At 35.9% G+C, this 15,132-nt stretch overlaps 1 protein-coding gene across 1 annotated transcript in view; it reads right to left on the bottom strand.

Moving 5' to 3' along the window:
- Nucleotides 1-15,132, bottom strand: part of EYS (eyes shut homolog) — a 765,693-nt gene that overhangs the window by 670,631 nt on the left and 79,930 nt on the right. The window contains exons 3-4 of the mRNA XM_072926499.1: nucleotides 8,450-9,307; nucleotides 6,689-6,802 (exon numbers count right to left, since the gene is read on the bottom strand). Of these exons, the coding sequence (XP_072782600.1) occupies nucleotides 6,689-6,802; nucleotides 8,450-9,206 (871 nt within the window). The 5' untranslated portion in view covers nucleotides 9,207-9,307. The remainder of the gene's footprint in view (nucleotides 1-6,688; nucleotides 6,803-8,449; nucleotides 9,308-15,132) is intronic.

Below are 15,132 nucleotides of genomic sequence, written 5' to 3' on the forward strand. Positions count from 1 at the left end.
CACTTGCTATGAAGTAATTTGCAAATTAAAGATGGGATATTAACTGATCAGATGCATAAGTCTGAAAAGTCAAAATTAATGAAACTATGATACTGTATTCATCACCAGTTGATATTTGTGCTGAGATACTTCAGCCACTTCTCTGACTGGAACTGTGGATTTTTTAGGAAAAGGACTTCTTCCAGCAATAACGAGAATTGCGAATGGTACCTTTTTTACAAATCTTGTATACAAGTCTTGTTACAGGATGACAAAATCATGACAAAATGATGAACAGATGGGTACCATTAGCATTCAGTCAGCTTTGCTGCCATAGTGACACCTCTGAGACAAAGCCTAATCTTCTCAAGCTTTCTCTCTTTCTCCCTCCCTACACATCTTCCTTTCTACATGCTCTCTTTCTTTCTCTTCCTCCTTCCTATATTAAAGGATAATCCCTCCTATCCCTATTCCTAAGTAAGACTAAGGCATTTGGTGTCCTGTGAACAGGGAACACATATCAGGACTTTACTTCAGAGCCTGGAGTTGTTCAGTATCATGTCCCAAGTGTCTTCTTGCAAATGTTGTTAGATGTCATTATTTCATAAGAGGATGAATACCTCTTTCAATCGTAAACCATTGGAAATGTGTAAGACATACAACTCCAGCAACAAGGAGCTATTTTTTTCCTTTCTTACAACTAGTTGCACTTGCTGTGTTCTGTGTTTCAAATAAGCATAATACATCTTTTCTCACTGCCTTTTGCAAGATCATGCGTAGGCATTATTTTGTTTTTCTTTAACAACCATAAAAATAAAATTAATGTAATAGAAATTAAGAATAACTAGTGAACATCTCTAAGGAAGGACAGATATCAAAACCTGAAGAGACTTTCTGTCTGTAAGGAGATAGGAAAGATTATCAGTCTGATTTGCAGCCTGATAATACAATGTTATATTCTTATATCTATCATGGCTTAGAATATAAGAACTGTATACTTTATATAGTGGAGGTGCTGTAACTCACAACAAATCCATTCATTTAATGTATATAGTGTGATTAATGATTTAATGTAGTTAAGATTTGGCAAGAATTACATTGCTTCTCTATACTAAAATAGCACAATATCTTATTTTAAAAAACAGGCTTAATTTAATAGAAATAATCCTAAAAAAATTATTCAGTTACAATTTCATTGCAAAGTATGATACTAATAATCTTGCAGTGAAAAAATTCCTTCCCTGAAAAACAATGTTTCAGAAACTTAATAATATGCAGAAAAGTAAACTACAAGAATCATACATACCTGGTGTTTTCCCAGAGTAATTATACTCATCCGTTTTAAAGTACTATGAGATGTTTACTCATTACACTGTTGAGTCGATATACTCAATAAATGTGACAATTACTTATATTCAATGTAAGTCTAATAATAAATGTGGAAAAAAGATTGCAAAATATGGAAAAGATATCAAAACTAATATGAAGTTTTGAAATATAGACTGCTGAAGTGTGTAATGAAATCATGCCAGGAGAGTACCTTTGAGAAAACGTAAATTATTCAGGTGAGACAACCTGATTCACGTCATTTGTATAGTTTGACAGTACTGACAAAATCCTTTCATGTATATGTTTGTCACTAGCTAAGATGAATTGATCTGCATCATGTTTGGAAGAGTAAATACTAGTAGTAGAAATACCTAGCACTGGAGTGACAATTACCTAAACTCCTTTAGCATGAATTGATATGTGAAAAGACCTGTCTCACATTCTCGTCAACTAACTTAAGGATATTCAAGAAATGACTGGATGTGGCACTTAGTGCCACAGTCTAGTTGACAAGGTAGTGTTTGGTCAAAGGCTGGACTCAATGATCTTTGAGGTCTTTTCCAATCTTAATGGCTCTATGATTCTATGAAATGCATATGAAACATATATGAAATTATGCAAATAAAAATATTACCATTACTTCATTAAACCACAGATAAAGTATGCATTTTCTTTCTTAACAAAAGAACTATGGCCATTTCAGTATCATTCATAAAAATGGACAAAAACTTGACCATACTTTCTTCATTCTTCATATTATACTTTCTTGCTTTCTTCATAATTATAAGTGATAACAGAATATTTCAAGAATATTTTTACAACTGAGAATCATAATTCAAATAGTCTACAGTTTTCTCTGAGGAAACTGTCATACTTGATGAATTATTTTATTAAAATATACTATATCCCCATTCTCACATCCTTGCAGCTATCTACCCTGTCCCTTAAAGCAACATTAAAACAGAATGTGTAGCAGGTACATCTCTTCAGCCTGACTTTCGTACTGATCTGACAATGCAAGATCTCAGAACTTTTCTAGTTTGTATCAAACCCTGTGCTTAGGCCCAGAGATGGCTGTCTCCCCTGTTTTGGTTTCATCTTTGTGGATGACCCATCTTGGGAGGGGATTAGCTCATCCCCACCACAGGTGCCATCTGACAAATCACAGCCCTTTGTGGCAGTGACTGGAGACCACTGCCAGGCTCCAACTGGTAGCCTGGGTAACAGAAGTAGACAATTATATGAAAACGTGTACAAGCAGACTAAGATAATCTCCTGATTGATAAGTGAGAAACTTCAGTGTGAATGAAGCACTCCTCTCCATGAATACCACAAAATGCTGATGACTTGATGCAATTGTTGTGTCCTCTTATTGAGGGAGATGGATGGATTTGACCAAGAGGTGCACAGGAAAGCTGAGCATAATACCAAAGTAACACATAAGTAGTAGAAAAGCTTTTTATATAAAGTTTACATAAAAACATAATGTTTTTAGGGGGATTTTTAAGAACCCTTTGGGTATTAATTTGGGCAACAAGTGCTAGTACTAGACAAATTTAACTATTAGGCTGTTACAACAGTAACTGTGTGTGAGAAAAACTCAAATAATCTCAAGTGCTCTACAAATGGTTGTTTTTTAATCAGTCCCATCTTCCCACCTAAGGAGCAAAACGCCACACAGATTCAACAAAACATATTCAAATGTAAAAACACTTCTCTTAATCTACTAAATGTTATCTAGAGCAAGCCTACTGAGCAGTACCATTACAGAGGCAGATAAGATATTTTTATTTCCCATAGGTTATGAATGAATCACATTAATTTTCTATACATCTTCAGAACAGAATAATAACATCCATCAAAATTTTAAAGACATCCTCTTTGTATAAAACACACTTGCTCTGGTGGACTCTGGGGCCTGGAGAACCTCCTTCCCAACTGCTAAATCCCAGCACAGTGAACCCAAAGACCTGTGAGTCCCATCCATTCAATTATTGCAGCTGCTGCTTTCCTTTTTGCAGGCTCAGCCAGAAGCCAAGATGAACACATGCAGAGGACACTAATGCAGCCAGCTACACAGTCTACCCACAGATAAAGCATTGCCTTTACCAGCACCCACCCAGAACTCACATAAATCATATGTACAAAAAGCAAATTTTAATACTCTTCTCTGATAAGGATGGACGCTTGCTAGTAAAGACATACAGCTCCTCACCCTTTCAAAAGGAGTGACATATTTGTGAACTCCTTCAATACAAAGCTCCTTATCCTCTGCTTCCCAAAGACCAACGCTTTTGTGAACCCTTTCAGCAGCAGTGTGGGACCTCAGCTCATCTCATATTGATACCCAGATCCCGTGCCTCCCACTCGACAGATAGTCCCACTTGAAGGGTGCTAATGAGCTGCACATGCACATACACTCGTGCACATGCACACCCGCACACACACTCAGAGACCAGCTTAGAGGAAAATATAAACCTTTTATCTTCCAAGTGGCTCCTGCCAGTGCACACAGGCCCTGGCACCCTTGCTCCCCTCTTCATTTGCTGATGCTGGGACTCTCACCTGGTCCAGCTGGCACTAGGCATGTGAGCCACCATCACCCAGAGTCTGACACCCTTTGCTGGCATGAAATTGACCCTCTTCAGATACACGATCCTACAATTTGTGGTCTCCCTTCAGCTTTCTGATGCTGAGACCTTCATTTACTCCACCTGGCACCAAAATTATTAGGACCACTATCACCAGTGGTCTAACTCAAATTGCAGACACTTTCAGGCAGTTTTTTTTTCAAATTCAGGCACTTTTTTCTCTCTAGTTCTGGCATTGGAACCTAAGAACACATAGATGGGGGGAGAGAGTGAGTATACATGGAAAGAGAATAAAGAAAAGATGTAATGAAAAGAAAGGATAGACTACAGTGATTCAGTGCAGGTCTTAGACAAGAGTACTGAGCAGCAACTGCTTACACATGACCAGCCTATTTTTCCCTCCTTCCTTTCTGCACCCACCCTATCTTTGTTTTACCCATGTTCCCTTCCTCTAAATGCTTCTTCATAAGTCTAAGGGTGAAAATTCTGGTATGGATGAGAGTACTCAATCATAAGAATACTGAAAAACCTAATGTTAGCTGTTTCCTGTTATGTCCTTCCTTCAGTGAAGAGTAAAGAGAGTTTTGAGAGCTCAGTGAATGAATCAAACAATTAGTAAAACAGAAAAACACATAATTGAAATGAGAATTTACATTGTTTGTCAAATAGACCCATTCTATCTTTGTGAACATAACAACTTGGACCCAGCAACCTTTACTTATATTGAATAAATGCTTTCATAGCATTTTTATTTTAAATTTCTTTACATTCCATCAATGTAGAGTAACACGTATATTTAATATTTTCCCTCAGATCATGTGAATTAGTTACTGTCAGTGTCCTGACTCATTTTAGAAAAAAAGCTAGGACAAAGTTAATAAAATCTTAAACATAATGTGCACAATCTTGTTTTTATGTTTTGTTTTCTGTGTGCAAGTTCAATATCAAGACAGAAGAATGTTTTGAATTTTCTGCCAATTTCACACAATTAAAATAGCATTCAATTTACAAGATTCATAATTACACAACTCACTTTGGCTGAGACTACAATACAGCTGCAATGGAACAAAAATAGGAAAATGTCTGTTTTCTTAGAAAAAATGTCTGTTTTCACATAATTGTATTCTTTTAGGTAGATATTTTTCAAACTGCCTTTGTGTTTGCAAACACCTTTACGTAGGACCATAGGAAGACATGCAGACTTAAACTACCGCATTTGGTTAGTAAATAATTTTACAATTATACTGTATGTTAGTCAATCAGTCCTGTTATACTACAGAACCAGAAAAAAATTGTTAAATTTCTTCTCCTCCTAAGATGCTTATTCTTAGAAACAAGAAAGGATTCCCCATTTTCTTTTGGCTAAGTGGAGAATAAAAAGTCAGGTAGTTACACTAATGGTCTCTTTTCTTCTTTCTCAAATCTTACCAGCTAATGGAAAGTAGATTGCAGTGTATCTTGCCCTCCAGTAGTTCAGAGTATTAAACTATTTTCATTCATTATGAATATGGATTTACTGCATCTGGAAGGGTGTTCTTCCTGTCTCATTTCTCCCATCCCTCACTATGTCAAAATTGCAAGGATAAAAAAGTTTTTTGTAGGGAAAATTTCAAAAGTAATGTCCCTATACAATTTGTATGAAGAGAACAAAGGTAAGTGTTCGAAAAAGATGTAGACCATGAGAGGGTGGTAAACCAGTTCTAGAAAACTACTAACAGATTTTTTTTTTTTAATAAAGTGAGGTTTTTTTGTTTTTCACAATTATACTGACAATGATGCTTCTATAGTGAAAAAAAGGGAAGAAAGGGAGTATGGCAAACAGATTTATGAGGAATTTAGAATTTGGCAGGTCTATCCCATTTTTTAAAAATATATTTCTATACAGACTTAATTAAAATATCAACAAGGATCTTCAGTATTTCACTATGACAAGAAAGATTGGCTTTTTGATCCCTCTAACTCCATTATGTTTGCTTTTTTTTTCCCTTTTAACTCTTCATTTCAATGCAACAATTTCGTTATATTCTATAATTGACAAGTGATGCTTCTGAGAGAGAGACATTTAAAAAAATTTACTGTCTTTGTGTATTCAAGATTTAGCTTTATACTTCGTTCCTTTCAAAGACTGTTCTGAGTGTTACTACTTTTCTCACATCCATACAGCGAACTTCAGTTGTGAAGCACAAAAATAAATAGTTTTTTACTGCTATCCTAATCCCCCATAAAAGTGTTTACAAGAAGATGGTTTTAGATACATTTTTTATTTGAGCTTTTCTTATGAAAACATCTTATTTGTCCCATGTATAATAAAAAAAAACAATTATCTTCTTTCTTTTTAATCAAGTTGCACCCATAAATTATGACACTATTGACTCTTTAGATTATTTCCATTTTATATTTCTAGTACATCTATAAGAGGATATTGAAATTATGAATACAAATGAATTCAAAATCATCCATCCAATAAGAGTTCTTGATAACTGTATTTGAGAACCAGTGAGTCAGTGATTAAGAGTCTTCCTCTGTTATACTGCCAGTAGAAGAAAGGTACTTGTGGATGGCATCTGATTATGAAAAGCTTCTATCATTTATATGTTTTTACTTCAGTACATGAGTAAATTGTAAGTCTGATTTCTATATTTTACAGAACCTATTTTTACAAAATCTAAGGATATGGCAATCTGTGCAATAATCATCAAATATAACTGTTTTAATAAAGCAAAACTTCATATCATTACTATAACAGATAAAATTATTATTGCAAGACAGTAAAAAAAGGTGTTTCCTACCTGTGAAACCCTTGTCACACTCACAAAGAAAAGTGTTTGGAGTAACATTGATGCAGTTACCATTGAAACATGTAGATGGCTGGCACTGTCCAACTATTTCTGTGCAATTTTTACCTGTGTCAAAGGAATAATAGGAACATTGGACTTTAATAAATATTTAGGGTGTTTGGTGAACGTTTTATAAATGTCAACTCAGAAAGATATTAATCTATTTTTGTGCTCACAATACAGTGCTTAACCTCATCTGACATATAGTTACAAATTAACATATACCTTAAAATGCAGAAGTGCTACTAGAACTGTAGTATTTTTTTTTTAACATGAATCTCGCTTACAGTTTCTTTCAGCATTGAGAACAAAAGATGTACTTAGGTGGAGTGGAAATGTGAGAACTTTTTAAATAAGCAGCTTTCTGGAAATTACAATTTTAGTTATAAATTGTTTATGCTATTATAGCACACAGGTCTAAATACCATTTAATTATGCTTGCCTCTTGAATTATTACCATGACATTATTCACAGTTCAAAAAGTCTTCAAATTTCTAATATACTTTATGTTATGGGAGGCACTTTTTCCTCCCTCACTCTTCTGTAGCCATGCCTATAATATATGGTGCTTTAGTCTCCTAATTCTTCTTGTTTGCATCCATCTTATTTATGAGACCAGTATTGTCAGTTCATGACATTACCTAAAACTTTCCTACACAGGCTAAAAAAATCTTTTAAGCATTGCTTGTTGATAGCATTAAATATGATGATTGCTTTTAACAGAATTGCCTGCAAATTTTTTCATTAATTTGAGTTCAATTAGTACCAGATGCTTTTGGTACTGTTATTTTCAAAGCATTTTACACAGCCTCCAGTAATGATAAAGGAAATATAAAACATACTGCATAGCATCAATGTTTTCCACCATCTTATTACACTGTTCATAATTATAAAAAAAAATCTTCTCACAACATTGACTTATTCATACCTGCATAATCTTCCATTGGCAAATGCATTAGTAACCAAATTATTATGCACTTTGAAAAGCAATTAAAAATAAATTACAGCAATCTTTATGCAACATAAGCTTCATTTCTATGAAGTGTATTCTATGAACCTCACTCATCCCTAAGCCACCAGCTGTGCTTCATAGCATAACATCACTATTGTGAGAACATAGAAATTCAGACCAACAGAGGAACATTTCAAGAATTCTGCTCTATATGTACAAAAAGAGCTACAATAATTCTTTTTTGATGAGAATGAATATTTCTGGTACTTTCTAAAATGTACCAAAACTCTATTGGTTTGAATGCAGGAACAACATCCCCATAATTTCCTTAATCCATATTTTTTTCCTCCATGAAATAAAGATAATGATTATATAAGAGTTTACCCAGTTATGTTGTATTATGTTGTATGTATGTATATGTAGATCCTGAACTACAGAACAAAAAGAGTAAAACAGTTACTTCAGTAAGTCAGGAAGCATTTATTTATGTCTCATGCTTAAATAGGAAAGAAGCATGACAAGAACTTAATCTGTTTTTCTCTACAATGCATTTATTAATATCCACAAATACAAACTCTCTTCAAATGCCTACACAGTCTCCCATAAGTGACACCATGTAAAAGAGACTCTGCAGGCATGGTAGCAGCTGTGGGCAGTCAAATTATACAAAAGCCTTGCTATTGTTGTTCTTACTGTTTTATCATCTGTTAAGGAAAGGGCATGATCTATTAATATTTACACCTAGAGGAGAAAAGAAATACCTGAAAATTTTGGAGGACACGTGCATTCATAAGAATCTCCAGAAAGCTCTGATTTCTCTGTGCAGGAGGCGTTGTTGTGGCAAGGTTTAGCAGAGCATATATCAAATTTCTGGCAGAACGTTCCCGAATACTGTGAGAAACAATGGCAATTGTATGTTTTCTCCCAAATGTGGCTTAGACATTTTCCATGTCCAGAGCAGAGTGGTGCACCCAGAGACTGTTGGCAAAACTGCTGCTTCACGGTAACGTTCAGACGGAGGCCCATGTTGCACAATAGTGGACCTCTCTTGTGAAGTTCTGCAAAGTAGTGAGTTCCAACACCAAGCCAGTTAGGGTCCACTTGGTGCAGTCCTTTTATCTGGCAAACAAAAATCAACTGCTCTTGAAGAAAACCAGCCCTAGGGCAGTTAATAAATTCTTCCTTGGAGACATTTACCAAATTCATTCCATAGGACTGAAAGGATGGCTCAGAGGAAATGAAGAGACTATCACCTAATTGAAGCTGTAAAGGGCATATCTGAGGGATACTGAGGTTACGTTCTTCTGAGATTTCACCAAGAATACTTTTATTCATATTCCAGCATTCAGTGTAAAAGTCTGAACAGACATTTTCCCTTGGTGTCCATTTTATTATGGTAGGCTTTGGTTCTGTCCTCCATTCAGTAATCATTTGCCTCTCACATATTCCCTGCCCATTGACAATGCAAAGTTGAAGAAAGAAAACTACCATGCAAAATGCTGATTTCGTAGTCATCATTTCATCTAACCAATGGAAGTTTACTTTCACATATGCTTCATTACTGAGGATAACTTCAGAACATTTGTTCCTTAAGGTTCACATGTATTTTCCATGGCAGCCTAGGAATTCAAACAGAGAAAAATATTTCTGTTTTCATACCAAATACAGCTGGATATTAAAACCACATTACAAAACAGAAAATGTACAACAAATCAAGGTAAACATCTAATTAGTGATGGGAAATTGGAATAAGTAAAATGTACCGGTCAGAACTCCAACATTTTAAAAAATGTCAGTGTTTTCCTATTTTTATTCCTGATAAAAATTTGATATTTTTTAGTGCATTTCATTGTACTTGTATGCACAAGAGAAAGAGATTGAAGGCGTACTTTTCATGTTCCCTTCCTCTAATGACAAAATTAATCATAATAAACTTAAGATAGGGCATCTGAGGCAAAAACGAGGAACTAAACAAGAATATCTAAGTTCTAGTCATAAGCTTTAACCATAAATATTTTTCTGATGATCATTTAGCAGTTTATTATAAAAGTAGGTATTCCAAAGATGTCGGTCTAAGAATTTTTAAAGAAAACATGCAACCACTACTCAATTCGTTTCTGTTCTTAAACTTTTAACAAAACCCTTCATTAAATCCTTACTTTTCAAAGAACATATTTGAAAAGCAAATATCCTTAATCATATGCTTGAGACTTTTATATATTCCAAAGGTGACAGATTAGAGAGTCCTCCAGGACTATTTAATTTATAGACTAGCCTTTTATGTCCCTTGACTATATCTAGTAATTTTTATTGCATCGAGATGAGTGATTACAGAATGAAAACCAAAATAAGATTATGAAACTTTTGCTTGGAGTCATAATGAAAATGATGAAAATTTAATATTATGTTTAATACCTTAGAAATTTTCAATAGCTTTACATTAGTATTAGCTTAATTTGTTTTAAATACAAAGCTCTTTCTCTCTTTTAGTCTTTTTTCCTTTCAGTATCCCTATCTGGTACTCTCAGATATTTATATTCCCCTTTAAGATAGTGGCTGCTAAACTAATGTTTACAAATGAGAAAGTGATTCTAAAGAAAATTTATCTTACAAGGGAAGCCATCCAGTGTAAATAAACAGTAGCATTTATAGTTTAAAATTTGTTCACATTGCTTTCATTTTTGCACAGCACGTGTAAAAATAATGTGGATGCATATTTTTCTACACCTATACACATGTAGTTTTATTGGGTTTTCATGGCCTGGTTTTGGTAGGGGGAGGATTAGAGGGGTGTCTTTCTCAATGAGCAGCAGAGTCAATGCCAGCCAGCTCCAATGCTGGGCCAATCAGAAATGGTGGTAAGACCTATGAGATAAAAGATTTAAGAAGACAAAGTTATTGCACTGTTGCAACTGCAGCCAGAGAAGAGCACTGTGAATATGTGACAGGAACAGCTCTGCAGAGATCAAGGTCAGTGCAGAAGAAGGGGCAGGAGGTGCTCCAGGTGCCAGAGGTGAGATTCCCCTGCAGCCCCTGGGGCAGCCCATGGGGATGCAGCTGTGCCCCTGCAGCCAAGGAGGGCCATGGGGATGCAGAAATTCACCTGCAGCCCTTGGAAGAGACCCACACCAGAGCAGGTGGATTCCTGAGAAGAGGCTGTGAATTTGTAGGACATCCAGGACATCCATGTTGGAGCAGGATCCTGGCAGCAATCTGGAAACCAGTGGAGGGAGGAACCCATGCTGGAGAAGGTTTCCTGGTAGAACTTGAGACCCTGTGAGGAATTCATGCTGCAGCAACCTTTTCCTGAAGGACTGCACCCCATGGAAAAGTATCCCTCACTGCAGCAATTTGTAGAAAACTGTTGCCTGTTGAATGGGCTAACATTAGAGAAGTTTGTGGGGAACTGTCTTCCTTGGGAAGCTCCCCATGCTGGAGTAGGGGAAGGACTCCTCTTCTGGAGCAGCAGCAGAATCAACCCATGGTGAACTGACCATAATCCTCCTTCCCTGTCCCCCTGTGCCACTGGAGTAGGAGGCAGCACTGGGGAAGATGGAGGGGTGGGGGGAAGGTGCTTTTAAGGTCTTATTTTACTTCTCATTATTCTGCTTTGATTTTTTTAGTAATAAACTCAATGAATATCTCTAATTCAAATCTGTTTTGCTTATGACTGTATCTGGTAAGTGATTGCTCTCTGTCCTTAACTCAAGTCATGAACCCTTAATTATATTTTCTCTCCTCTGTCCAGTGTGGAGAGAAGTGATGGAATGGTTTTGGTGGGTGCCTGGCATCTACCCAGGGTCAACACACTGCACTGGTTTATCACAAAAGTGCATGTGGATTATGATGCAACAGTACATGATTTCCTTAAATGTCCTTATTTTCCCCAAATTTCTTCAAGTGTATTTTGGTCCACACTCTGGATTAGGCTGAAAGATCAAAGGACTTTCAAAGGACAAAGAAAAGATACTGTTCGTGGAAAACTTTAATTGAAGAATTTTTAAAAACTTAATGATTTGATGGTAATTATAGGATGATATTGAAGGGCATATTCAGTCTCTCCTATTTCTATCTAAATTGGGATGAAAACATGTAAAATGTAGCTATATCCCATTAGTAATATGCTGAACATGTGAATCTGTCCCAATGACCTTTGTGCAGCAGAGTGGCCAGCACTGTTTAAGATACCAGAAAAGGGTGGACTATGGCTAACTAATAGTAATAACAGGAGATTTGGAGTTAAGAATATTAAACTCAGAAGGGGTACAAACTATGTTTTGATGCTTCTCCCAGAATTGTTTTCATTTTAATTTAATTACTGGATCCAAATTTTTCCTTCAAAGAGTTTCAGTGCTCTAGCCACATAGTTTCAAAGCTAGGTAGGTATGTTAATACTAATTTCCCCTCTCTGCTTCTGTATTTTCACCCCTGGGAATTAACTCCCCATAGAAAGAAAGAAAGGATATGGATCTGCGAGAAAACTACTATTCTTCCTGCTGAATACGCATAGTCTTTCTATTTTGAGACCATTGCATTATCTTCATAATCTCATGATGTTCAAAGACACTATTAGATGATGGGGTATCAAATGTGTAGTTTGGGTCATTTAGCATTTTTTTTTCTTTTAAGGTAGCAGTCTTGAACTATTATGTTCATTATAACTGCTATTACACCTGTCACTGTTATCAGGTATAGAAGTCTATGGTCTATATTACCGCATAGGTTTAGAAATCCTACATTCAGCAGCCCATCTTTTCATACATATTTCATAATGAGATTTTCTCAGGTTTTTTTTTCCTTTTAGACACTTCAAAAAGAAAACTATTGCATATCTAATGCAGAATAGTTCTTGCCCACTTACATTTTGTCCTTCATTAATATAATTATGCATCATTCTGGTGTCACATACAAATTTCATTCTGGTAATGAAAATGTGCTTCATTACAATATTTATATGGGATAAATTTCAACTATTTAAAAAAAGGTAGTTAGTAGCATTTTTACAGTTTTTATTCTTCACAAAATCATTATTAGTCTTCATGCAGCTAAAAATTATTATGGCAGTTCTATAACTAATAAACAAAATGAAAATGAACAAAATTAAATAAACAAAAATGTCCTATAAAAGCAATGAAAAAACCTGAGGGAAAATAGAAAAGAAATACCAGGAGCTTGTTTATTTAGCAGTAAAATCATAAAGGGAAAAAATATAGAGTGAAGAGTATAAAAAGTAAAAAAAGTAAAAAGCTCTGTATGAAATACAGTTATAATATTAACATATATTACTTAGAAAATCAGAAAGAAATTCAATAACTGCGAAATGCTGATGTCATCTCATGAGATAAAATGATGTCATGAGATGAAATTTGAAAGGGATTATGATAACTGTTACACTTACATCTGGTTTAGGCAAGGATAAAATTTTCCTATTTATAAGCCCAGCTGGCTCCATGTAATTGATGAAGACTAAAAAATTTCAAGACTGGGATTTGTATGGACACAGAGATACTTGAAGAAAATCTACCTCTTAAACATACATACATAAGTCTGGGTGAAAAGCAGCACAGTGCTCTATTTTGCACTAGAGGAGGATAAAACAGGTAGATTAATGCAAAACTTTAACAAAAATTAATCCCAAATGATCTGCATCCCTGTCCAGCATTTTAAGGTTATGCATTCTTTCTATTAATAACTGGTATTACATGTTAATAACAAAAAATCCAGTACATTATAAGTTAGATTGGAGAAACGCCCACAGATGATATTTGACTTTAACAACTTCTCAGGAAAAGAAAATCTGTCAAAGAAGACAATAAACCAGGAAATGTTTAGTAACATCATGCCACCAGGTTTTGGCTAGGAATGAACCTCCTCTTTCCACCTTCTCACATATCACATGACCCCTTTATTAAATTCCTTCCTGTGCTTGAGCAGCTTTGGTAGGATGGACTGCAACCCTGGGTCAAGGTGATGTGAAGTAACTGAGAGGGTGCTGTTGAAGGGATGGGAGTGCTTTGTGGGTGCCTCCTACCTTCCTCAGGAGCTGCATTTAAGCTCAAATTCTAATCCTTGATACTCAATCTGGGCTATGCTGCATGTGAGTAGGTACTTGCCCTTATATTTTGATTACTTGGGCCTTGACCCTTCCTAAATATTTGACTTACTCTCTTGAGCACCTGTCTCCTTGTTGTTTAAGTGTCTGGGTACCACTGGACTGTTGGCTGCCTCTGCACTCCGCACCAGCCCCAGACACTCTCTTTCCCATATGGGTGCTATGGGATGGTGCCTCTTGTCACTGATGTCATCACTCTGCCCTTTCAGCACTCCACCCTTGCATGGCAGCCCGTGTTTGCTGCTCCCTGGGACTGTGATATTATCTTCTCTTTATTTCTGATGTGTATTTAAAAACATAACATTTAAGCATGATGTAATAGATATAAATAATAAAGGAAAATAATTATTGAAATTAATATTATTATTCAAATAAATTAAAGTGCCTGCAAAATTTTATTTCCACTCTCTGTGTTTGCAATATGCCTTAATGTTCTCAATGACATATCAAGGGGTCCTTTGTACCTTTTTATTTTTCATCACACAATTAATAACTTTTAGGAAATTCTGCATTATTTAGGCCAATCCTAATTATTTGCAAATGATTCCTTGTTTACTAGACACAATTTAAAACACAGAGCATTTGCTGAAGCAATATTGAACATGCTAGACAGTGAATTTAGCTACACCTCAAAAGGACCTTGGCTCTGTATAGGCACTGCTTGGCAACATCTAAAACACCACTGTGTTATCAACACTGTTTTCATCACAAATCAAAAGCACAGCCCCATACTGTCTCCTATGAAGAAAATAAACTCCAATCCAGTCAAAACCAGCTCACCAGTCAGCCTAAAATTCTGGTTTAACAGTTCTGACAATGAGAAAAATGATCATGGAAACAACACATACATAAGCAATCTTTGTGCTCACACTCAAGTGTCTGGAGTCTGTCCCAGTTCCTCCAGGATACATGGAGGAGGTTTTGGTGTAGTATGTAACACAACTTTTTCTGCTGCCCTGTGCTTAGTATTTGTGATGCCTGTTTCTACAGTCCTAGGACATTAAGTTGACCTTGGCTAAAGTCTCTGAGGATGTCTGTACACCTATGTCATAATGTCTCTGCTCCAACCTGTCTCCAGCCCCTATCAACTACCAGTGCTTTCCATAACTATGCCTGGAAAGGGGCAGGAGTTCCTCTAGTTTGATGGCAGCTTTGCACAGATGGGTTTCCCCACCTAGAGACATCCGGAAACACCTATGAGGAGCAGAAGGTAGTTGGTGGTCTTATTCCATGAGAGCCCTACCACTCAAACCTAGTCCTATATGCCTCTTATATTCCACGCAGCTCTCATTTCCTTCACTCAATTTTGCATGCTCAACAAAACAGCATAAA

This window comes from Taeniopygia guttata, chromosome 3 (genome assembly GCF_048771995.1).
Source record: "Taeniopygia guttata chromosome 3, bTaeGut7.mat, whole genome shotgun sequence".
NCBI classification, from domain to species: Eukaryota; Metazoa; Chordata; class Aves; order Passeriformes; family Estrildidae; genus Taeniopygia; species Taeniopygia guttata.